The sequence below is a fragment of the Archocentrus centrarchus genome, unplaced genomic scaffold (genome assembly GCF_007364275.1).
Source record: "Archocentrus centrarchus isolate MPI-CPG fArcCen1 unplaced genomic scaffold, fArcCen1 scaffold_27_ctg1, whole genome shotgun sequence".
Classification (NCBI taxonomy): domain Eukaryota; kingdom Metazoa; phylum Chordata; class Actinopteri; order Cichliformes; family Cichlidae; genus Archocentrus; species Archocentrus centrarchus.
The window spans coordinates 2176790-2204072 of record NW_022060257.1 but is presented as its reverse complement, the minus strand read 5'-3'; the positions used below and the strand labels follow the sequence as shown (position 1 = coordinate 2204072).

The 27283-nt window shown below is 39.5% G+C and overlaps 1 protein-coding gene across 1 annotated transcript in view; it reads left to right on the top strand.

Annotated features, from left to right (window-relative positions):
* The window catches only part of LOC115776207 (NMDA receptor synaptonuclear signaling and neuronal migration factor-like), a 65240-nt gene that overhangs the window by 25008 nt on the left and 12949 nt on the right, over positions 1-27283 (top strand). The window contains 11 exon segments of the mRNA XM_030723807.1: positions 1307-1335; positions 1338-1374; positions 6824-6854; positions 6856-6877; positions 8044-8133; positions 8766-8893; positions 8988-9071; positions 12567-12600; positions 12865-12935; positions 14199-14278; positions 16764-16866. Coding sequence (XP_030579667.1) covers positions 1307-1335; positions 1338-1374; positions 6824-6854; positions 6856-6877; positions 8044-8133; positions 8766-8893; positions 8988-9071; positions 12567-12600; positions 12865-12935; positions 14199-14278; positions 16764-16866 — 709 coding nt within the window.

Here is a 27283-nt window from a genome sequence, read left to right as displayed (position 1 = left end):
TTGCTTTATGGCACAAAAGAGGAAGTAGTCTGTCAGCTTTTAAAGATTCTGATGACGGCAGATGGTGGAAGGAGGGACAGGCTGAAAGAAACATCTCTTCTGACCTGCTTTTGCAGTGAGAGCGAACAGAATGGGAGTGATTTCATGAAGAGAAAAAAAATAATGCAAGAGCAATGCATGGAGCTTTTGGATAATGATCAGACTCCAGTGACTTCAGCCTACTGTTTTGTCATCCCAGGGCTCATAAGCTGTCTGTCTGTCCGTCAGTGAAAACCAGACCGCAGGACTGAACTGCGTTTTTGACATACGCTGTCACAGATGATTCTCATTATGTCTGACGCCCTGTCAGAACCATTACTGTCCCTACTGGGAAAGGCACCCCCATGTAGACCAGCCTACATACTTGGCAGAATGGGTAATAATGTGTTATGGAAATATTGGTGTAGAAATATTTTTCAGTACATAAAAATGTGAACTATAAAATATAGACTTGTTAAATATGGAAATCAAGGAGAAGATAGACGATGTCGCATGTCAACGCTGGTATGAGAATCCATATCTTAAGTTTAACCGCCCAGAGGAAAGGGAACAGTGAGCTTCTATACAACAAGTAGCTAGCCTTTCCTAGAGGCCTTTCACAGACTGGAGGCCCACTCGAGGACGTGGGGCCCTCAGGCCACCCTCATGAAATCTGTTTCTGATTGTTTGGTCAGCGACATTCACACCAGTGGCCTGCTGGAGGTTGTTTTGTAGGGCTCCTATTTAAATTATATTAAATTATATTAAATACTTGTTTTGTTCCCTCAGTGTCTTTTCCTACATTGTGGTTCTAGCTTGTGTGTGTGTGTGTGTGCGTGGGTGTACATGAGAATATCCTCAATGTCCTCCGCCTTTGGTGGATTAGATGTCCCTGTGCTGCTAACTCTAACTAAAGCTAACTAAACCCTCACTAACCCTAATGGACTTAAAACCCTTCACCATAGACACCGTTAGTGTCTTCCCATCCCACCCTAACTAAACGTTATGCCCGAACCCAACTAGACCCTATGGGCTCTAGCCTAGTTAGTTTCTTTTTGTTACTATGTGGTATATTAGTTAGCCCTGTAAATAACAAAGATGAGCTTAAAAACTACATTTGACATTTCTAAGGTGAATAGATACAGTAACTATATATAGTAAAAGGTTTTTACCCCTTGGGTCAGATTGGGTTCAGACAAAAAAAAAATCCTTGGTTGCTGTCAGGCGCAGCAAAAATATAAAACTATATTTCCAGACAAAACAACATAATGCTTTGACATCCCGGCAGGGCTTTCCGAGGCATTGCTGAGAGAAAGAGACGGAAAGAGAGCAGGAGGCAGCCACCATGATGGAGAGGTATCGTGCCATGTCCTGTCCTGTGTGGTGCTGTTATAGTTACACTATTACACAACAAAGAAAACAACTTCTTGACAAGAAATGTCTTTAGGGGTTATTTTTTAGCAGATTTTAAAATCTGTTTTTTTTTTTTTAACTTTTTTTTCTTTCTTCTTCTTTTCAACTTAATTTTTCTTTATACTCCAAATTTTCCAAATGCTAACTGGAACTGCTGTTTACATTAACTGCACAGACAGCTATGCTATATATACAAAAGGCCAGCTACACATTACAGCTACAGGAGCCTCTACGACATCCCATTCTAAACTGGTTGCCTTTAGAGCAATCAGACACTGATATTGTTCCAGTCTCTAGTTCATCCCAAAGCTGTTTGATGAGGTTGAGTTCAGAGCTCTGTACAGGCCAGTCAAGTTCCTCCATACCAAAGTCATCCAACCATGCCATCATGGACCTTGCATAGTCATGCTGGAACAGGAAAAGGCTTTTCCCAAACTGCTTCCATAAAGTTGAAAGCATAGAATTGTCTGTTTTGCTAGCCTGAAGATTTCCTCTCACTGGAACTGACTATGAGAGGCCAAAGCCAGAACATAATGATTAGTGATGTGGCCCAATAGTTTTCTCCATATAGTAAATGTCTATATTTGAAACTGAGCTACAGTACAAAATGGCTATGCACTGTTTCCACTCACCTGTGTTCCTGAACACTTCAAAGATTTAAGTAATAAGCTTATTTCACACAATTTAGCCTCAATCTTACACAAATTTTGGAAATTCTCAAACCTTCCTCATGGTTAGGTTTTTCTGCTAAAATGCATCAATTGAATACAAATCTGGCTGTTAATATTCACGGTGGAATAAAGTGGGAATGATTTTTTGTCCTTTTTCCAATTTTTCCAACATTCAGTTCAAATTTGCTCTGATTTTACTATAATCTAAAAAAAAAAAAGATGTGATCAGAAAGTTCTGGCACTCGTTCCAAGAATTTAAACCCAATTCATTTTATGGTCTCACCACACAATCGTCATTTGTCACCTGCCCCACTTGCATAGTTTGCGAGTTTACCCACTTCCTCAAGATCAAATTAACATTTGTTTATTAATGTTTGTTTTTTGACAAACTAGATGAGGACTAGCCCATATTTGCAGAGGAACAAGCATAAAGGAACATAATCAGATTTCTATGGACTGATCTAAAAACAGCAGCTGCACTGAAATGGTTCAGAGGTCCAAGAGAAGATGAACTTGAGGGGAAAACAGCCAAGTAAAGCCTTTGGGCTGAGTCTTTTTTATTGATAACTGTATAGAAATACAAATAAAAATAGCACTAAAATGTGAAATAGTCGTAGCTAAAATAATTAAGTTCCTTGTTTTTTGTTTTTAAGAAAATGAAAATACCTTCTACTAAAGACAGATTTTTTTAATCTTACTGTCTGTATTTATGTTTATGTTAGACAGCATCGTGGTTTTCTGATCTAGACTTTGTGACTCTTGATAAGCTGATGATTCACCATAAACTATGTCTGACAGTCGCACAATAAATCCAACACACTCAAGCCTTTTTTCTGTTATCATATTCTGCTCCTGTTGTATATTGATGATTATTTTCATTGTGTATTTTGACTTTCTCCATGGGGAACTTGCGTTGCGCTCCTTACCTTCAGGACAATCACAAATCTCGTAAAAGCATTCTGCACTGCACGTGTGTGTGTGTGTCGTGAATTGTGGAGGCTGTGGGTGGCAGGTTAATCAGTGTTCCTCACTGAACACTGAAGTGTAAAAGAGGGGTCTGTCGATACAGGGCTGCAGCTCTGCACTCTGTGGCTGGCAGTCAAAGCCAACGAAACAATCAATATTTGGCAACAGGCCTCACATCCACCAAGGCTGAGACATTCCATACGCTGTATGAGCTTGTGTGTGTCTGTATGTGTAGCTGTGTATGTGTGTGTGAATACAGGGCTGTGTCACATTGAATGCAATGCTTTTAATAGAAAGGTACATCTTAGTTAGTTTCACAAATCAAATTATGCACATCTGAACAAGCAAGATTTTGCACAGTCTTTGGAAAGGTCATAGTGAGAAGGCGAAGTTAGGGGCGAGGTATTTGCAGACATGGATATTCACACATACACATATTGGCAGGAATCTGACTTTATCGTCTTGATGTGCGGGTGGTAGAGATTTAAAAAGCTGTTGTCACACGGTATGAAAATACAACTCTGACTGACGGATGGATCCCCCTCTCCTCTGAGTCATCTCTCTATTTTAGGCTCTGCCTTCACCGTTTCTGCAATCAACACTGACATGTCAGGGGTGTTTTTGGATTGCCTCAAACTGTGCTCTGGATTCAAATAGCTTGAAATTGAAATAGCACATGCAGGGGTGTGTGCTTTGCATTTTGCTTTTCCACTTATCTGCTCACCGTTTAGCTTTGATGAAAGTAGAAAATGATGTCAGGAGTCGCTTTTTTTTACAAGACTCAGTTTTGTCAGTGATGATGTGCAATGGCATCAACAACAGCTGTGTGGGACAGACTACCATTGATAGAGGCGGGGCTTATTAAAAATGATTAGCTGTGGGGTTAAAGCCCATTCTCATCAGTTGTCAAGTACCTTATCACAGTACCAGGTGCTTCAGCTAGTACCATCATCCTAATCAGCGTCAGCACAAATAGAGCAGAAACATCCATGCGCTGATTCATATGTTCTTCCTCTTTTTGACTTGATATTCACAGACACAGTAGCTACCAAACAGCAGGGACAGAATGAAATAGAATCCATGGCTTAACATTTAGTAACTACAAGCAAACCAGTGTTGTTGTCTAAACCTAATCAATAACAAACACAAAAGTTATACTATGGGAATAAAATCTCTGAATACCTCTTAAATGATTATTGACTTGTATGTGCTAGAATAAATGTCAAAAATAAATCCAACAGTTTTGAATTTTTATCAATTATTTAACATCATTTCATAAAAACAAATTTAGAATTTGCCTTAAAATCATATTAAAATATTTACCTACCTAATTTTAGCAAATTTCTAAATATTTGAGATTGTAGTAACTATGTATTACTAATTAAAATCAACATTTTTCATATGTTTTGTTTTGTTTTGTGTAATTGCTCCAAGTTGCAGCAATCGCGGCACAAAGAAAATAATCATTTTAATATTTATATTTTTTGCTTGTCTCCAGAATGTGGTGTTACGGCTATGGGCAGGACTAAGGTTCAGGGTTAGGGTCACAGATGATGATTTAGAAGGTTAAATTCATTCATTTTCTTCTGATCATCTAATTCAGGTACAGAAAAACTCATTCACAACTACAGCCAATTTAGAATATCTAGCATGCACGTCTTAGGACCGTGGAAGGAAGCCTGAGTGCGCGGAGAGATTTCACACAGGCACGGAGGAGAGTACCCAAACTCCAGGGTTAAATTTGGTGAACAACATTTAGTAAATGTTGCACATTTCATTTACTTGAGAGGTAAGGTGGGAAATCCCTTAATCGGTGGGTTGGTGGTTCAATACCCAGTCTGCAGTGTGTACCTAACAAGCACCCTTAATTTGACCCATCACATTCCTCCATAACAACGTGCTTCTTCCATCACCTGACTTCTTAAGCCTTTCTTGGCAGAAAGACACACAGTTGGCACAAATCACAAATGGTGTCAGCTGTAGCATCTACATTAAATGCTTGGAAGACTAACTAGCAAAAATCTAATAACAAAAATCTTATTAAAATATTTTTGTTCAAGAATCACAGGCAGTTATTTCATTGTTTCATTTGTTTGGGAACACTAATTAAGTCATCACCTTAACCCTGACCCTGTGAATATGTTATTCTTGTTCTATTTAGAAGTTGTCCTCCAAAGTCTTTGCAATCAGGATACAAAAAGCAGCATTGATCCCCTCCACATACACAGGGTCTTCATGCATGACCTTCATGGTATCATACAAGTGTAATAGCGCTGACAACACTACAGTGCTTGAGACATGAGTCTAACCCCCAAGAAACTCAGCCACATATCTGCAGTGGATAAGACATGCAAAAGCACTTCCATTTATATTATACTATAATTATCAGTCAATTTTTACAAAAGTTTTGCAAAAAGGGGACTTTAGTAAGTCAGTTTCATTTTAATAAAACTTTTCCTATGGTTCAAGGAGGGTCTCCAGCCTCTGCAGTTTGTCCGACTCAGATGTGGTCAGTATAAATAATTTAGAACTGCATTTACAGCCTCTTGGTGCCTCAGGAGAGCAGAAATCTTAGCAAGCAACGGTTCCATCTTATTGAAATATATTCTGTTTTTAATGGTCTCGCGGTACCCGCGTTCTGTTGGCTGCTTAATCGTAATCCCTCCACGGTGGCAGAGCTGTGTTAAAAATACCCCACTACATGACTACACTTGACCATTTTACCATGTAACCAAAGGGACCAGTGATGATTTTATGTATTGTGAAAAATAAACAACATAGAAACTTTATTTGCTACCGTTTTTTGAGCTCTTTTCCTTTAGACTGTGTTGACCTTATGTTTAATTCAGGCATCTGCCATGGACAGGAACTATTCAGCACAAACACCAACTCACTATCAGTGAAGTGTGTTGTCACACTAAGGTTACTGTGATTACCTACCATGGTGCTGATGATGAGGCTTCTGGATTTGTAAACAGTTGAATTTTTCAGTGGTGGCTTGTAAGTTGTGTACATCAGTCTTTTGTTAACCCCCCGTCCTCTATCCCCAAAATTTGCCTGCAAATGGTTCATTTAATTGGTATCATTAACATCTTAACATCCACTGGCTACTGGCATCTATTTGAGCCTGAAGCCAACAACAGGGTTAGGATTAGCTTTTGTTTTGATGACATGCTAAATAGGTAAAAAGAATATGTTATATTTCAGATGAAGTCTCACACATTTTGGCATTGCAGGGGGTTTTTGTAAAAAAATTTTTGGGTGTCTCAAACAGGTGAAAATTCTATGAAATACATGCATGTTAATCAAGCCCCACCTGCAACCCTAACCATACGTGGGTCATGATTTGTGTTACTTTTATGTAGACAAATGTAACTTCGAAAAATGTTAGTAAGCAAGAATCCACATGATTACCAACTACCATCTTTGTTCGGGTGGTAGGAAAGTGGAATTGCTACTTGTTTACTGGGCAGGCGGTATTCCAGAGAAAAAAAAAAGCATCATAAACTGTGGTTTGCATTGAGTTAATTTTTAGCATAATGTGTGCTAATCCATACAGTACACAAGACACCTACTGGGTTTTCAGACATGGTGATTTGTAATTAACCAGTAGGGCAAGGCCTGACCCTGATTAAGCAGCACCTTCTGTTTGTTCTCTATCCATCTATGTTTGTAAGTTTGGATGCATTTCTCTCCTGTTTCATTTTATATTCTTGATATGTCTCGTCTCCTTCTTCTTTCCCTAAAAATGAAAGAAATTTTCGCAAGCACCTTCGGATGGTCGGCAAGCCGCAGGATGAAGGCCCAGAGTAAGTCTCTGTGTTTGAGTCTGCTGGCATGTGTGTGCATTGATGTCAATACATTACCATGCATTCATGCTCTCCAGTGTGTACAGTGACATCACAATGGATGTTCATCACGTGTTTTTTATGCTTTATGCATGGAGCATCAGTAGTGTGCATGTGTGTAGGGACAGCGTGTTAGGGTATACTGAATCCAAACCAATCAGTACTAAAACTAACCGTATTCCTTAAAACCCTCATCAATGGTAATTTGATCAATCTGCAGTGTTTAGACTGGTATGCGGATATCTTTGTGTGTCCTTTACTGTGAAAATGGTGTCATTTGGATGACATTGATTGCATACTGTACTGGAAGGCAATTTCTGTCTAAGATAAAATAACTCCTAGTTTATATGTGGTGTTTGTTTAACCAAGCATTTCTGTGCATGTATTTTGGTTTTTTTGTTTAAATATCTGATATGATTCTTCTTATTCGTTGTGAAGTATTTCTTCCCGATATACTTAACTATTCACATTTGAAGCTCGGTTTGGAACCTGAAACAAAATTACTATAATAAAAGAATGTGCTAATTGTGACCGGGTCAACCCTAGATTAATGAAGAGAGGGGGAGGAAAAAAGTCCTAGGTTTGAACTCTGACCAGGTTAATCAAAATACTGAGATGAATCAGCCAAAAACTGCATACATTTTTATTGTAGATGGCTCAAATATCTGCAAATAAAAGCATAAAACAAAAGAAAAGAAAAAAAGCTGGAGAAATTCAATAAATAAAAGATACTTGTGTCTTGGATATATTCTTTGAAAATCAGTGAAATCGATCCCTTGGCCAGGGCTGGATATGTGTTAAATATATACACACATTAAAATAAAACTGCATCACTGCAGTTGCTCTTAAAAAAATTTTCATTCCATTTACCTTGGAACCAATAAGACAACAAGAAAAACTGAAAACGCATCAAACATTTCCTAATACAAAGTAAACAAAAATGGAAAAGCTGTTACTGTTATGTTAATATGAAGCAACAAGGTCAGATATCTGGCAATGGGGACAATGGAATCAGTTGAATCACAAGCTGGGTCAACAAGACTCTTGATTACTCGGTTTGATTATCCTTTGGAGACTCTGTGTGTGTGTGTGTGAGTGAGTCACTCTCTCCCCCCCAACTTCATCAGCCTTCGTTGACCGTCGAGCCAAGAGCTTCAGCCGCTCGTGGAGTGACCCCACCCCCGTCAAGCCTGAGTCACTGCATGAATCCAGAGACAGTGAGTCCATGCTCTCTTAGTCACTCATAAGCAAACACACAGTACAATATATACACCTCAACACCTTCTTAAACTTAGCCTCTTACACACATTAGAAAAGTGCAGTGTTCTGTTTGCTTGCATGTGAAGACACACAACTGCACTCAAACGCATCAAAACTGCACAAACACACACACGCACACACACACACACACACACACACACACACACACACACACACACACGCACACACGCACACACACACTACAGACTGAAAAAACACAGACTGACAGATCCACTGACACACAAACACATGCTGTCTCTTATTGTTTAATTTTGTCATTTTTACAGTATGCTTTATTCTGTGTACCAGTACTCGACTGTCGCCATCCATCCGCACAGCCAGACTCATCTGTTGTCCATCTGCCTGTTATTTTGTGTTGTATCTGTCTGTATCTGGCCGGGCAAATGAGGAGCCTGTTATTGTATCATTTTGTGTTGTGTGCCGTTTGATTTTAACTCCTCCATTCCTCCCCTCTGTGCTGGAAAAAGAAAATAGCAGGTGCAGTGTTTTCAAATGGAGCACCCCGCTCTTCTAATCTTGTTTGTGCGTTATCCTTTCATCTCACCCTTTGTTCCTATGTGTGAGCCAGGTGGCGAGCTTCAGACCTCCTCAGGGACGCTGGATGAAGGGCTGGATGAGGATGCCGACTGGGAAGAGGAGAAGGAGATGGAAAGAGCGGCCTGCGAAGGAGATGACTTTATCCCTCCGAAAATCATGGTGAGGATCCAGGCAATCAAATTGACATTGCATTAATAAAATTTTGATATATGTCCAACCAAAGTTTCCCTGCATACTTTCCTGTTCTCGATAGCTCATATCTTCCAAGGTCCCGAAGGCTGAATACGTTCCCAACATCATCCGTAGGGATGACCCCTCCATCATTCCCATACTTTATGTGAGTATCAGTCATTGACAGCTTTCCACTGTATATAGATTTTTGATTGACTGATAGATTTTCACTTGCTTGTGTTTTTGGATGAGATGCCACAGGAACTGATGGATAAATGTCAAGCTTTACTTTACTGAAACTGTCCCTGGCAGGTTGTCGGATTTTTAAAGCAAGCCAGCCAGCAAAAATTTGGCTGAAACACAAATGGCTGGAGCCTTTAAATAAGTGTTTTGACTTCTCTGTGCAATCTGTGCTGAAAGTGAGGGGTCTATTTAGTAAAACCTTCTCACAGTTTTTGAATATCCTGTTGCAACAATGACATCTGTTAGTAGCATCAGATGAAGTTGGGTGATGACCGACATCCCTGGAATTCTTTGAAAATCTGTGCTAAATTTCATGGCAAACTCTCTGTGGATAAAAGTTTGTAATTTTGGCCAATTTAGAAATTTTAATAACATCTTTTAACTCCCAGTGACTACTAGATTGTCAATCATCAGCAAAGGCCAAATGAAAGCTCAGTCAGTGATAGATTCATTGATTCAAGTGCTCAGAGTCCATTTTTATTTGAGTGTGGAAAAGCACCGTCAATCATCCACTTGAACTGAAATGTCTTCTCAGCAGAATACAGACTCATCACAGCCTGGCTTTGAGGTTCTGTTAAGTGGCACCATGCTGTTTGTCTGCTCAGATGAAAATATAAAGGCAATCTTTTGCTGTGTACCAGCTGGTGTTTTCTAAGAAAGAGGAAAATACAATGGAAAGTGCAACTTTCTTTCAAGTACTGCCAAAAATATTCTCTTGTGGGTCAGAAGAGAAACAGAAATCCACTGTTTCATCTCCAGATTCTTTGAAGGGTTTTTTCTCTCTCTAAATGAATGTTCATTGTAGGGCAGTGGTTTCCCAACCTTTCTAGCAACACTAAAGAGTCCACTCAGTTTTCTGTTTTATACTGAAGCACCTCAGTGACTGTTGCCCTCATTTTCTATGTAAAATTTGTGTTTCCCTCTGGATGAATTTGAATTGTTAGCTTTCATTTTTAATCAGTATCAGATCATATTTGTATTTGTCCAGTATTCTGGTTTATGACCAGATTTATTACATCACCCATTAGCCCCAACTGATTAGCAAATATTCACATTCTACTACACTAAAATTATATAATGGTTGGCTAAATATCACCATTAGATTATATTAGAGAGAGATTAGTTGGATTCATTGATATTCCTTAATATAGGTATAGTATGTTGATGTTCATTAGCATTTAGCCTAGCCTCAAACTATAATCACAATTAACTCATATAAACAAGTTAGACAGTGAGACTTGTGCAGCTCATTATAGTATTTAGCATACACAGTCCAGAAAAATCAATCACCAAAATCAAAACACAAATGTGGCCATCAACACTGACCAGAAACAAATTACACTTGTTAGCATAACGGAGCTCTTTGAGTGCTCAAGTAGAGTAGAAAAGCACTATAAAAGAACCAGCCCATTTACCATTACCACCTCAGCTGCTACAGACAAAACAGCAGACATAGCTTCAAGGTCTGCAAAGTTCAATTCAATTCAATTCAATTTTATTTATATAGCGCCAAATCACAACAAACTGTCGCCTCAAGGCGCTTTGTATTGTGGGTAAAGACCCTACAATAATACAGAGAAAACCCAACAGTCAAAACGACCCCCTATGAGCAAGCACTTGGCGACAGTGGAAAGGAAAAACTCCCTTTTAACAGGAAGAAACCTCCAGCAGAGCCAACACAAAAGTGCCTTAAACCTGCATTATTTCTCATGCTACTCATGGTAGGACATGCCCAGAGCACCTCTCTCAGGAGGCCCCCAGAAGGTATCCTTTTGATATGGAGCCAGTTGAGGTTGTTTGGGTATCTGACTGGAATGGTTAATGGATGAGTACCAATTAACTTCAGTTCATTTAAATTCAATTATATAGCACCAATTCACAACAACAGCTACCTCACGGCACATTAAATTGTAGGGTAAAGTGTTACGTTGAGATTTTATGGGTCCCCGTGTTCCTTTTGGCCGAAATTCAAACTCAATTAAAACCAAAGTTTCCAGAAAAATCACCGGGATGAGCAGGTGCAGGTTGTTTATTAGACATCTTGGTTACACAAAACACAGACACTAACAGACTGGAATACACACACACACACACAAAGAGAGAAGAAAGAAGAAGAGAGAAACAAAGAGACAGAGAAAGATGCAGAGACAGGAAGAGAAGAAGAAGAGGACAGGAAAGGGAAGAGCAAAAAATAAGAGAAAGACAAAGAGCGAGGACATCATTTATATCTTTACAGAAGGTAACTGCAAACTTGCCTTTGACCCCTCCTAATTTACATAAAGTCTCAAGCCCCTGAAACCTGAACCCCAACCAATCACCCTTTGAGGCTCTGCTAACTTTCGTCCTACATGTATTAAAGAAAAACGTGTGGTTTACAATAGCTCTGGCAGATGTCATAATGATGGATATTCTTCCAATCAAAACACCTCTTAGACAATCCCCACTTAGCTAGAATTTATCCCCTCACTAATTAATGCTACACAAACACAGGTGGTGTCTGCAGAACTCAGCTCTTGGGGCCCACTTTTCATAAAGTTACGTAAAATACAACACGAGGTGACAATGTCACGTGAACCAAAGATGTACCTGAATCCCACCAAGGTCTTAAGCATGAATGAGAAATGGATACAGTATAACAGGCCTCAGTTTTATCCTACTAATCTAAAGCATACAGTGTTCATTAATCCAGTGTGTGTGACTAATATAACTGCTAATAAATTATATAAAAATAGTAACAGTAAATACCAATATCAAAGTGACAAAAATTCCCAACAGAAGACTGTACAACCCAATTAAAAAACAAACAAAACAACAATCTTAGGATTTTCTATGAACACACATTGAGTGATGGTGGAAAGGAAGGATTCTCTTTTAACAGAAGAGGCAGTCATCTGCCATAACTGGCTGGGGGATGAGGTAAAAGAGGAGAAAATTATTTAAAAAGATACAGAGACCTGTGTAGTGTAGTAATCCAGCATTTAGCATTAACACTACAAAAAATCACTACAAAACTATTAGTAAAGATGTGACCATCACAACTTAACATGTTGACGGCTAACCAATCAGAAACAAATCCCACTCAATGGTTTGAAAAGATTAACATGTCAGTGTGAGCTAGCATTTAGCTTAGCTTAAAAGTAAAATATCATCATTAACTTAAATTAAAACTGTGTATCATATACTGTAAGTTTTGGTCTGTATTTTTGTCCAGTTAACACTTTATTGCTCCTCAGGTTTATCATTTGACAGTTTGGTGGGGTCGTGACCCGAGGCTGGGACCTTGTGTATTGCTGTACAGAATAGACTGCTTTAGGCGTAAAAGTGTACCACACTGTAAACATTAGTAAGAGAACTCGCTTGTTGTTCACTTTGATTCACTTTTTGAATTCATCATTTTGTTGCTCTGTTTCATTTAAAGGACCACGAACACGCCACATTTGATGACATTCTGGGTGAGTGCAATACTTGTTATTTTATGTTAGAGCTCAAGTGAAAATTACTCGGTGTAAATGTGGACAGGATGAGGGTGGAATAAGTTTCATTTTGCTGGAGTGCACAGATGACTCATTGTTTTTCCACTCCTCTTTCTGTGTGTGTGCGCGTGCGTGCGTGCATGTGTGTCTGTCTGTCTGTCTGTCTCAAGGGACAGCCAATTTGTGTGTGTCACCATTATGGCTGAGTGGGAAAAGTGACACCTCTCTTTCTCTCTCACCCAGAGGAGATAGAAAAGAAGCTGACTGCCTACAGGAAAGGCTGTAAAATCTGGAACATGCTCATTTTCTGCCAGGTGAGTGACAACGAAGACAGTTTGAAAATATTTTGACATTATTGTGTCATATTTTCCTTTAAATTAGCATTACAGTAAGTCAGGTTAGCCCTCTCTGACCAGTCATTAAAACCTGATGTATAACTGATGTCATTTAATAAAATATTAAATATCTGTGTTCTTTCCATCACATTAGCTATTGGTGGATATACTATATAGTACTGTGTAAAAGTCTTGAGCCACCTCTCATTTCTACATACAGCACAGTCAAAAGTTTGGACACTGAGTGGGCCCAAACTTTTGACTGGGACTGTATAAGGCAAAAAAAAAAAAGAGTTTGAACAGTTCTAATGAGCTTGAAAGTCAATATTTGGTTTGACCATTTTTATTGTTCAACACAGCCTGAATGCTCTTAGGCAGCTTTCTGGTAATTCATTTAAGTATGTTGAATTCATCACTCGATGAGACCTGTTGCCATTGATTTTCAGTCCAGTGCGTGTGTAATTTGGCATACCTCAGCCTTTTCTCCCTATTTGCCTTCCTTAAGAATGGCTTCTTGACAGCTACCACTATACTGAGACCAGTGTAATGGTGATGAGGCCTCAGCAAACAGTAGATGGATCAACTCAAGGGCCAGATTCATCGCTCAGGTCTTTTTAGGTTTTTGTTCCTATTTCTTAACGACATGACTTTCAAATACTGTGCATCTACTATAGTTTTTAGGCCTGCCACTTTTTCTGTTTCCTCCACTTATAGAATAGAATAGAATCTTTAATGTTATTGTACACACATGTTGCACAATAAAATTTAAAATGCAGTCCTTCCACGTGCCTCAGACCAGTATCCTCAGGTTTTTTTTAAAGGACGTATTGTACATCATATTAAGCAATGCCAAGTTTTTAGCTAATAGCACTTTGGGAATCATCTTGTTGGTGCAAAAAGGCTGTTTTATGCCTGTCAAAAAACTGAACTCCAAATGAGTGACAATGTTAGATACGTTTATTTTGAATATTTAAAAGAATAAGGTACAACTGACATGTGGAATTCAACAAAAAAAAAAATACCCAAGATAAAAGTAGCCAGTGTTCAAAGAAGAACTAAGTATCCCTCAAGACCAATTTAAAAAGCCTGGCTCCTTGGAAGCACAAAATAAAGAAATGAGAGGTGGCTCAAGACTTTTTCACACCACTGTACATGTGATCGGATTGCCCTATCAGTTTTTCAGATATTTTTCAATTCTACTGATAAAAACTACAGTGTCATAACACAAACACCTTTCCCCAGGGAGGTCCAGGACATTTATACCTGCTGAAGAATAAAGTGGCAACCTTTGCCAAGGTGGAGAAAGAAGAGGATATGATCCAGTAAGTCGCCTGAGGGGAGGACTGTGGGTATTTGTTCAGTCACAGCAATAAGCACGAGTTCATGAAAAGAAATGTAACAGAGATGCAGAATTCAGTATTCATTTTCAAGTTGTAGCAACAGTGCAGGTTGTTGGTCATAAATCACATATTTGGTTTTGGTTCAGTAGGGTTTTTAAACAAAAAATGATACCATTGAACTTAAGGTGCTTTTTCACATTTTTTGCATGATTTAATTTAAGCGTATGCTGTTCCCTTCATCTTGAATACAGTTAATACCGCTGTGGAAACACCCACTGTTAGCTTTACTGTCAAAACCACAAGGAACAATCTTCAAAGCATAATGTGTTAAAGTCACAGCTCCCAAATTTAAATGAGCACATTTTTCAAAAAAACAATAGAAAATCTGTGTCAGCTTGGTTCTGCGGTGTGAGACGAATGCTCACAGTCAAAGTTCACTGCAGTCTGCGGTCTGAAAATATTAGTTTCATTCAAAACTTGAACTTGAAGTGTGGAAAAAAGAAAATAAAGTCTGATTTGCATCTGCTGCTACACCTTTAATCATTGCTTGGAATATTAGACCACTGTCAGGCCTGTGACCATAAAATATTAAACAGGCATCAATAAAAATTAAAAATATAAAGTGCACGAGAGTTACTCCAGACCTGGCGCATTTCCCATTAATAATGGCTTTATGGATCATATTAACTTTTCATTCTTACATTCATTTTCATTTGCTCACACACACCAGTCTCTGGTTGCCACATCACTTCAAAGTGCTTCCATTGTGTACGCAATTTTATACAAGACTTTTCCTGCACCATGAGGCTGCACTGGTGTGTACTGTATGTCATGTATCTTGTACAAAAACAGAGAGACTGACATGCACATATACTGTATACTTGAATTGACTTTGACATGATGAAGCTACTACTGCCAAATATACACACTGTGTAGGAAAGTTACAATTAGCTGGTTAACCACCCATTTTCTGGTTATTACTGTAGAAGACAGGTTATTAGTTGGTCCTGGGAGTTTAAATGAATTTGCTAAGTTTATCCATTCAAGACTTTATTTTGCTATATGTGATAACTTGCAATTTGTCTGTTAGCAGCCACAGTATCATTAGCTAACATCAGCCAGAAGAACGGCAGCTCTGAGTCACATTTGATTATGAAAGCCAAACACTTCCTCCATGAATTGAATTGCAGTTTTTTTATCCTTCTGTACCAAATAAAGCAGGATGGTATTGTCGTCATAACACCCATCTGTCCGTTTGTCCATCCGTGAGGTCTATGGACTCCAAAACCACGAGAAGTTGAGCCATAAACTTGATCATATATGTTCTTTACTCTTCAAAGATGTGCAACACGATATTTGTCTGTCCCTCCGTCTGTCTGTCCATCTGGGCAAGATAGGTTTGCAGAAGGCAATAAGATGTCTTCTGAAGGGGTTTCTGTTATGAAAGAGCCCTGTAATGCTATCCAGACTTATCTTATATTTTCATTAATGGTGGGAGGATATCCCCATCAGTGATGGATCTTGTTCACTTACCTAGAGCAAATTCAGTGTACCTGTTTACATAGTATAGAGTTCAACTTTTAAATAGATTAATACAAATACAGGAAGACTGTTTTTTTGTGTGAACCCACAGTGAAGGCTTTAACCTTAGACAACTTGTGCTTCTTTGTTTTAACGTGGTCCTTCAGCTTTGCAGTCATTCACTTATCGATGGCTTCAGATACATATATAGCCCACTTTGGCATCTTCTTCTCTCTCCTATCTGATAGGAGAGAGAATAGTGGCAACTGCAAAGGAAAGTTTGAGTGTGCATCAACACAATTGACTGTGCAGTGGGGTGACTGTTTTTAAGGGTATGGGTCTGATTGAGTGGTTTTCTTTCAAATTACAATTTAATATGTAGATGTTGAAAAAATGCCAAAATATTCCCAAAACAGCCCAAATTTTGTTCACCCACTCTTAATAATTTTAACCCAAAATTTTAACTTTTAAAATGCCCACTTGGGTGGAAACCCAATCTGGCAACACTGTCATTAACATTGTCACTACCAAAATACCTAAAAATCTAAAGCCATATAATTCTTGATATTTGTAAGGGAAGGATTGAGTCTTGGTCGTGCTGAGAGCTGGTCAGCTTAATGACAACAGGGTTCTATTTCTAAAACAAGCCTACTTAGTGTTGCTCACTGTTGAGGCTGAGAGTTGAGGCAAGGCACTTTGGAGAGAGTATAAGCATCACATCTACATTTTCACAAATGTTCTAAAAGGCTATCAAAAGCAAAGGAGAGTCCTTTTTTAAGCTACTTTCCAATCTGTTCAGACACTGGCAATGAAAAGTGTTTTATGTACAAATCTTTGAAAAAATTGTAACTGCCAAAATACGTTTACAAATGTGACTTTTGCCATGACCTTAACCTTCACCTATGTGATGCTGATTGTGCTCACCTCACCTCTCCCGTGTGACCAGGTTCTGGCGGCGGCTCAGCAGGCTGATGAGTAAGCTGAATCCAGAGCCCAACCTCATCCATATTATGGGCTGCTATGTCCTGGGGAGTGCTAATGGAGAAAAGGTAGTTGTCTTTGTTTGTAGTGTCAAGAACAAATGAGACTCCCACACTCCACCAACTCAGTGCAAAAGTGGACCTGAACTGTCTGCATGCATATGCAGCATGCTTAGTCATGATCTCAAATATGCACACACATACACTCTCAGCCAAATGCTGTCTATACAGCACACAGATAAATCATTCTGACAATCTGTTTTGAGTGTGTGTGTGGGGGGGGGGGGGGCTTTGCGATATCATAACTTCCTACAGTGTTTAATGAGGTCACCACAGAGTTTTTGCACATGCATGGTAAAATAATGAATGAGTAAGCAGTTTTTGTACAGGAGAAAGATAAAATAATAAACAAGAAAATATGAATTTTAGAGGCAAAGTGATAAATTCCAACCTTACCATCACCTCCTGCTCGCTGGCTGCAGCTCTGATACAACTGTCACGAACAAGTGAGAGTGGGTGGATGAGAGTGTGTTTGTGTGTGTGGCAGGGGGGAAAAATACACACACAGAGAAATGACAGAAAACTGGAATCCTTGATACCCACTCAATTATAGTACAAACACCACACAGATCCACGTTCTCACACCAATAACATGCTTAAACATTGACTCTTACACTCCTGTGGTACAGCTGCCACAAACCTCCTATCTCCCACAGAGGCTGACAAACACTTGCCATATGCAGACATAATTGTATGCAACATATGCACATGAAATATGCTCACACACTAAAATATTCAGCAAGCCATCTCCACTGATTACTGCTGTATTTTGGTAGTAAAAGCGCATGCCGACATTCTTCTGTCCACTTCACAAAGATGAGCTTGAAATGAAGAATCATATCAGAGACAACTGGAGTCTATTTAATGCATGCTTAAGTAGCTCGTGACCTTAAAGTGCAGTGCTCAAGAGCAATGTGAAACTGGGAGGGGACAATCAGTGCAGAATCAAGTGCAGAAATAAACCTTATTATGATGGCATATTGATAAGGTTAGAAATATCAGGTGCATTAAAACAATATATTGATGCATTGTATGGCAATGTTTTGCATATATTGCAAAAAAAACAAAAAAAAACCCGTAGTTCGTGGTGATTCAGAGATCAAAGCAATACACAAAACATGAAATGAGGGATTTTTTTTTTTGTGACCTGCATTATGACAGTCTCTATGCAGTCCTGTGAAAAACTAAGTGCATGATTCAGTAGATTGTGGAGCCACCTTTAGCAGCAATAACTTGAAGCAATCATGTTCTGTATGACTATATCAGTGTCTCACATCATTGTGAAAGAATTATGGCCCATTCTTCTTTACAACGTAGCTTCAGTTCATTGAGGTTTGCTTGCATTTGCTTGTGCACAGCGCTCTTAAGGTCCTATCACAGCATTTCAGTCAGGTTGAGGTCTGGACTTTGGGCCATTTCAACACCTTGATTCTTCTCTTTTTCAACCATTCGGTTGTACAGAGGTTGGACAATGAAACTGAAACACCTGTTTTAGACCACAATAATTTATTAGTATGGTGTAGGGCCTCCTTTTGCGGCCAATACAGCATCAATTTGTCTTGGGATAGACATATACAAGTCCTGCACAGTGGTCCGAGGGATTTTAAGCCATTCTTCTTGCAGGATAGTGGCCAGGTCACGACGTGATGCTGGTGGAGGAAAACGTTTCCTGACTCGCTCCTCCAAAACACCCCAAAGTGGCTCAATAATATTTAGATCTGGTGACTGTGCGGGCCATGGGAGATATTCAACTTCACTTTCATGTTCATCAAACCAATCTTTCACCAGTCTTGCTGTGTGTATTGGTGCATTGTCATCCTGATACACGGCACCGCCTTCAGGATACAATGTTTGAACCATTGGATGCACATGGTCCTCCAGAATGGTTTGGTAGTCCTTGGCAGTGAGACGCCCATCTAGCACAAGTATTGGGCCAAGGGAATGCCATGATATGGCAGCCCAAACCATCACTGATCCACCCCCATGCTTCACTCTGGGCATGCAACAGTCTGGGTGGTACGCTTCTTTGGGGCTTCTCCACACCGTAACTCTCCCAGATGTGGGGAAAACAGTAAAGGTGGACTCATCAGAGAACAATACATGTTTCACATTGTCCACAGCCCAAGATTTGCGATCCTTGCACCATTGAAACCGACGTTTGGCATTGGCACGAGTGACCAAAGGTTTGGCTATAGCAGCCCGGCCATCTAGATTGACCCTGTGGAGCTCCCGACGGACAGTTTTGGTGGAAACAGGAGAGTTGAGGTGCACATTTAATTCTGCCGTGATTTGGGCACCCGTGGTTTTATGTTTTTTGGATACAATCCGGGTTAGCACCCGAACATCCCTTTCAGACAGCTTCCTCTTGCGTCCACAGTTAATCCTGTTGGATGTGGTTCGTCCTTCTTGGTGGTATGCTGACATTACCCTGGATACTGTGGCTCTTGACACATTACAAAGACTCGCTGTCTTGGTCACAGATGCGCCAGCAAGACATGCACCAACAATTTGTCCTCTTTTGAACTCTGGTATGTCACCCATAATGTTGTGTGCATTGCAATATTTTGAGTAAAACTGTGCTCTTACCCTGCTAATTGGACCTTCACACTCTGCTCTTACTGGTGCAATGTGCAATTAATGAAGATTGGCCACCAGGCTGGTCCAATTTAGCCATGAAACCTCCCACACTAAAATGACAGGTGTTTCAGTTTCATTGTCCAACCCCTGTTGATTTGTTGCAGTGCCTGGTTTCATAATCAAATGGCCTCAAATTTGACTCTAGAATATTTTTGGTAGACAGAGGAGTTCATGGTCAACTCAACGAAAGGTGTCTCAGCCCTGTGGCTGCAAAACGAGCCCTCATCATCACCCCTCCCCCACTTTGTTTGATAGTTGGCATGAGGTGTTTGTGCTGATATGCTGTTTGGTTTTTACCAAATGTGGCGCTGTGCATTATGGCCAAACATCTCCGCATTGGTCTTGTCTGCCTAAAGACTTTCTGTTCCAGAAGTGGTTTGTTCCAATGCAACTTTGCAAACCTAAGTAAATGGACTGGTAATTAAGTTTTTTATTTGAGCACCGAAAGCTTGTTTACCACAAGCCTCATTCACCTATTCACACACATTCATACATGTGCCTTTTCTATACCTCAGGGTTCAGTAATTTGCCCAAGAATACTTTGACATGCAGAGTGAATTGAACCACCCTTCTGATGAGTAGATGACCCAGTCTACCTCCTGAGCCTCCTGAACTGCTGACAGATACCACCCATATCATAGTTACACAAACTACAACTAATAAAAACTGAAGTAAAAGAAAGATTTTTAAACAATACATACATGACTGAATTTAGCAAAAGTGTCAAAATAAAAATAAAAACCAATGAAAAATACAAAACTTTAGTAACTGTTGCATATAAAGATTTAAATCCACAATCTTTCAGGGGATACTAAAAAAACTGAGTAATAAAAGGCTAATGATTAGTTGGGTTTCTAACTAATTGTAGCATACACTTATACCAGATTTGCCCAGAATCTACCTACTGTATTTAATGTGTGTAATTTGTTTTTTTTTTTAAGATAGACACATTGTTACTGTTACTGAGACACATATTTCTCAGTAACAGCTGCAGCCTTGTAAAGCCAAAATGAACAACACTGGATTCTGAGTTCAAGGGACAATTTAAAATACTCCAACTCTTTATCTCAAGCCAGCGTGAAAGCTCAAAACCCTCCAGCAAAAATGAAAAATTTTACCTCAGCCTTATCATAACTTAATTACAAAGTAAGCGACAGCTTTATAACAATGACTCTGTGACACTGATATTATTAAATATGACATTTGAGGGAAGTTACAGCTTCTCAACCTCTCCACTCAGATATTTTGCATGGTATGCAGCTATTTTGGGGCTCCTCAGTTAAAGCATGAGTGACAAATCTGCCTCTTGATTATGGTATTTCAAGATTTCTTTTGTAAATCTGTTTCCATTTCACTGTGCCACACAGCTAAGAAGTAGAAAACCATTCGGGGGGTTTTTTGTTTCTTTTTTCAGAATTCCCACTTGTATTATTCTCTGCCAGCTGTTACCAAAAGAAACAACTCTGACAGATACATGTGGAAAGTACTGTTTGACTGTTAGAGTGGCAAATCATTTACACTAAAACATTCTAGCGACAGGTAGGCAAGTGGCTAAAACCTGGTCATCATTCACGCCATACAGAGCAAAACACACAGGATTTCTTTGTGATATTTGTGCAGGAAAATCTTCAGTACAGTTTACTTGGTAAGATGTGTTTTTATCCAAGATGCTCATGTAAATTCAAAACTTTCTTCAAGCACAATATGTACTCACAGTCTCACTGTACTTTTCCTGTGGGTGTCATATGCCTTTGATCTAATGGTTTGGGTTTGGGGACTTTAAATTCTGGTTCATTATTTGATGTTTTATTTTGGTTCTTAGGTTGTCTATTGTTATAATTGATTTTCATGTATCTAGAGCAGTAATTCTCAAATCCAGGCCTCGTGGTCCAGTGTCCGGCAGATTTTAGATGTGTCCCTGATCCGACACACCTGAATCAAATGGCTGAATTACCTTCTCAGTAAGTAGTCAAATTCTCCAGAGTCCTGCTAATGACTTCTATATTTGATTCAGGTGTGTTGGATCAGGGACACATCTAAAACCTGCAGGACACTGGGCCACGAGGCCTGGATTTGAGAATTACTGATCTAGAGCCTTTATTTCTCAGTTTCAGTTTACTTCCATTTCAGTTGTGGTTTTCAAGCTTTCTCCTACCATACTTCTGTGTCATGTTTGAGTGTGTTAGGGTTTTGTCTAAGTGTTAGTCAGTGACTTCCCATTTTATTTTGGTAGTACTTTGTCTCTTGTACTCTATATTTAGATTTATCTCCTAGTCTTATCTCCCCCAGCTGTGTTCACTTCCCCTAACTGCCATACTGTGCAGATATCATGGTGTCATCCCCTCAGTCCTTCTCATAGTAACTGTTTTTGCTCCGCATGTCTTCCTGTATGAACTTTGTTATTTGGACTTTTTGCAATTTCAGTTGAGTCTGCATTTGGGTCCTTCTCCCACGAATCCACGACAGTGGACTATCTACAAAACCACTATTAAAACTTAACTTTGATATGCTGGACAAACAAGACATTACCAGCTCACAGTGTGTTCTGTTGTGGTGCTGCTATACTTCAGCATGCCAGTTAGTAACTTTTATGTGTATAGTATCAACATTTTGAGCCTCATATTTCCAAATCATTAAGTGAATCCACTCCAGCTTTGTGAGCCAGCCACCCATTAATCTACACCCACTCTGATTTTATGAACATCACAACAAGATGCTATAGTTAATTGGAAAATGGTGCATAATATTTCAAAATGCTGCTTGTAGTTGATTAAATAGTCATTGTTTGCATGTGTGTTGGATCTGTACCTTCTAGAATGCCCAGCAGCGTACGATAATACTCTCCGTGACATTTGGCTTTTCGTCCACGGTGATTCAGTTCAAAGACAAAGGCGTGGGTGGGGAGGGGGTATGCAGGGAAGGGCTTATTCGCTGCATTTAACAATTTTCCCCCTGCTGCTGCCTGTGTGCGCTCCTGCAGGCTCAGTTGGAGAGCCACTATTAATAGACTGACTGGCTGAGCTGAGAAGATGCTCCACCCCACTCATCAGTCCTTATGGCTCCGCTATTCTGCTATCACCCATCTTATTTAAGGGTTTCCAAAGCCAATGACTAGAGATCATATTAAATCTCCTCTGGACTCAGTTCATTTTGAGACTGAATATAGAAAGATTTTAAAACAAATGGACAAAGTTAGATTTTACTCAAACGTCTGTTTTTGTTATTTAGCAGCTAAACCGGGCACAGTGTCAGCCAAATTAAACTTACATCCTCACAAGAAGCTACTTTACCTTTGAATTACAGAAAGAAACCGAATCATTTCCAGCAAGTATGTGGCAGCTGATAGGACAGCAAACAATAGTGCGCTAAAGAAGACACTTTCAGCTGCTCACTTTTTTACCAAAGGATCTGCATGTTTGATTTGGCACAGATTATACCCATATGCCCTTTCTTAAGCAACCGTCCCATTTATCAAAGCTTGTCCCATCCCGAGGATGGGTTTGTGTCTTCTCCCAGTCGTAAACTGGGAGATCCTTCATGTGTAAGGCAAATGGGTTTACCACTAGATCACACAGCCACTATATGAGAAATAGTACACCAAAGGGCTGCCTGGTCCTTACCAAGCATAAAATTGGTTTTGGCAACATAAGATTGACCCACATAGTAATAATAATTTAGAATTCTCATTTATCAGTTTACTATTGCTTATTACACTGATCAGATAAAATTCAAAATGACCTGACCAGTTTGTGGTGATCTTTCCAAAACACACTTATTGAGGTATGGACTCCACAGTGCTTTTGAATGTGCCCAATTAAAATACTCCAAGGTCCTGGAGGTGGCGATAACCCTAACCCTAACTCTACTTCTGATCCCAAGCATTTGGAATATGGAACTTTTGTTGTTATTAAACTGTCCACCACAGTCTTGTCATTCAGGGAAGAAAGGAAAATAATCATTCTGACACACAACAAAACTTATGCACATTTTTTTCCCCAAAAAGCCTGTTTTACCTTTTCCAAAATATGGTTAGGGTAAAAAGTGGAGTTTTGGAACCATGAAATACTACACAACAGCTGTTTTGTCACAAAGCCGAACTATGTTAAACAAATAATCACACATTTACTAAACTGAACAGTTACAATCCTATTTTGAAGCTACAGATGAGATAATGTCACGCTCTGGAAAGATTTTGTTAATATTGCTATGCATAATGAAATATTCTTTTGTAGCAGGAAGCTATGGTTTGCTGTGAAGTCCCACTCGGCTGTGTCGTTGTTACCGTCTGACGTTCTGAAGCCATGTGGTGCTCCTAACTTAGAATTTAGCACTGAAGCTGGTGTGCTCAAGAGAAGATAACTGTTGGGCACAGGAAGATGAAATCTGTATTTAATTTGTAATTTTGATTTACCTTCAACTATTCATGACATTTATTCAGTTTTTGTTTTGTATCATTAGAATCTCATCTTCGTTATGTTCATGACATTAATAGGGACATTCTGTCAGCTACAACCCATTTTAACTGGTATTACATTCTTTGTATGTGCAGTAAAACTGTAAAACACCTACAAAAAAAAGTCGGGTTCACAAACATAAGATTGCATCCATCAGCCACCTTTCCTTGCTTTCTGTCTTGGTTCTCACTTAAAAATAGAGGTGTTAATTTACTCAGATTGATTACTTTAGTGAAATTGTTCTTGTTAACAGCTTTTCTGCATAGATGACCATACTGACCCTCAATGTTGAAAAGTAACATCATCATCAATATTTTGCCAAAATAAAATCTTGTCAAAGTTCAGTACCAGAGCACGTAGGGTTAGCAGGAAATGTAATATCTGTCAGCTTGTGTGACCTTTCATCTGTCCAGTTTTGATTACTGCCTCCATCATGTTCGGTGCATCTAATTTTATCAGTAGACCAAAAGCCTACATACTGAACATTCCTATCAGTCTTCTGTTCCTATCATCTGAAATGACATACAAGAGCATTTTCACTGAAGAGTAGAGCCACCAACATTTGAATCCCCCCTGTTTTAATCAATCTATTAATGTAAAAGGAGAACAAGGAAAGTGTATAATTTCATTGACATCTGCTTCCACTTCCTTGGACCTGCAGTCTTTCACTTTTCCATCGTCCACAGTGCTCTCCTGCAGCCCTCCTTAGCTTTGCTCCTCAGGCCTGAAACTTGCCTGATTTGGCTGCTCTGCTCCATATTTCCTTCTATATTTGCTTGGATTAGTACTCCACACTCTAGACTCTCTGCTCAGTTCAGCTACTCTGCTGCTCTGCTCTGAACAGCCAGCAACCCACCCGGTTCACCATGCATTCAGTCATATACTCCTCCTCTCTGCATACTATTTGTGACCTGTTCAGCCCTGCAGTAATCTAAATACAGTTCCCAATATCTTTACATATCAGTCACATCTAGCTAGCTCTGGCTCGTGTTTAGCAGCCTTCATATGAAAATGTGTGTAAACAATAGATGCAGCTAAGCAACCAGACATGGGCTGAGTGATGAGTGCAGTATTTTTCATTAATTTCTATGGAGCCAGAATGATGTCCTCAGTGTCACGAACTTGCTGTGGCAGACAGGTAGAGAACCCCACTGCAGGACTCAGAACAGGACTGAACTTTTAACATCAGCTTTTATTTGCTGGAACTCAGGACAGGGCTGGACTGGAGCCAGCAGAACAGATTTACAAAACTCCTTTAAACAGAGAGAAACACAGACAGAGAGCACACAGCAGGCAGAAGCCAATGATGACGAGACAACAACGAACACAGGAAAACTCAGGGATTAAATACAAACACAGGATAATAAGAGGTTTAGGAACAGGTGGGGACACAGCTGGGAATAATTAACTAAGACAAGACAAGAGGAAGCAAAACTGGACATGAAGCAGACAGGATGAGGGGCTAGCAAAGTAAAACAGGAAACAGGTAGGCATAGATACAAGAACGCAGACTTGACACAGGAGACAGGCATACTGAGGGAATCAAAACATATGAATAAACAATAAACAAACAAATGGGCAAAAAGTGAGGACATTAACCCTATGAGGTCTAAATGAGGTCTGACAACTGTACAATGTCTGACAATCCTAGCTCCTCTGATTCCCAAGACTTTGGATAACATTATATATATATATATATATATATATATAGCCCTATTAAGCAATAATTTAAATGTTACTCCCTGCTGTTGTATTATTATGCCTATTACATTTTGTTCTAATCAATATACCACCAGGCAGATCTATTACAGTTGAGTTCTGCACCACAAAACTTTAACCATCATCCCAACTTCTTTTGGATACAGGCTTGTAACTGGTCTGTGAAATGGAGTGCTATCTAGATAGCACTTTTCTAGGGTTACAGGGTGGCTGGAGCTCAGGTGGTAGAGCAGGTCATCTACTAATCAGTAGGTTGGTTGTTCAATTCCTGGTTATTCCAGTCAGCGTGCCAATGGGCAATTGGGTAAGATACTGAACCCCAAGTTGTTCTCTGGTGCAGCTGTCGGAGTGTGAATGTTAGAAAGAAAGTATTTAGCTGTAGAAGGAACTGCACAGGTGAATGAGGCATGTTGTATAAAGCACTTTGAATGCTTAAAGTAGCAAAGTGCTACATAATAACCAGTCCATTTCCTGATCTTATAGCACTTTAGACTACAAGCAACATTTAACCATGCAATATAAGCAATCCATGGCCAGTTTAGCATTGCCAGTTAAACTAAGATGCATGTCTTTGGACTGTGGAATAAAGTACTTGAGTACCTGGATTAAACTCAAGCAGACTTCACACAGAAACATGACAGCCAGCTGGAAAACTTCAACCAGGAAACTTCTTGTTGTGAGTGAACACTGCTAACCACTGCACCACAGTACCATAACAGTACTGTGTTTCCTTTTTGCTGGACCCCCCCCCTCCAAAGAAAAGGTCAAAATATTGAAGTGTCAAGTGGTTTCAGATTCCAGATGACAAAAAAGGGAGATGCACACACATGCAGCAGATATTGCAAAGATACAGCAGCTGTTTTTATCTTTCATCCAATGTAAAGCTTTGTGCACACTTGACTTTGGCGTAAACATATGCTGTTTCAGGGCCTGCCATCTATCAAATCCCACTGAGAAAGTTTTTCCAGGGGCTTCTGAGTTGCAGCCAGCAGAAGCTGCTGCATTTTTCCACACAAGCTCAAAGAGCAAATGTCTTTGAAGGTTGTGGGAGGCAGTGAAGATCCTATGGTGAATCCACTGTGGACGTGTTTTATTTATGCTGGTGGCACAGGCTCTGTCAGCTACACCTTTGCAGGCCACAGCCTCTGAGTATATATATATATATATATATATATATACATATATATATATATATATATATATATATATATATATATACTCCAACAGTTGCATCAGAGAACAACTTGGGGGATACATATATATATGTGAGAGAGAGAGAGAGAGAGAGAGAGAGAGAGAGAGAGAGAGAGAGAGATGAAGTAGGGCAGGACCTCCTGAGTCTAAATGTTGATGGTGTGAGAGGTGAAACAGGTGGAGACTTGGATAAGCATCTATCTGGGTGTAAATGGGAACAGCATGTGGAAGAGAGACTGACTAGCTGCAAGAGAATGATTGGGCCAGAGTGATGATGACAGAATTCAGTTTGACAGCGTGGGAAAGCAGACTTGATGTAAAGAATATTAAACATTAACTGATTAAGCAAGTAATTGATTGAGTATTTGGGTTTCCAGTATATAACAAATGATACTTGTAGTACAGTATAGACATAAATACTG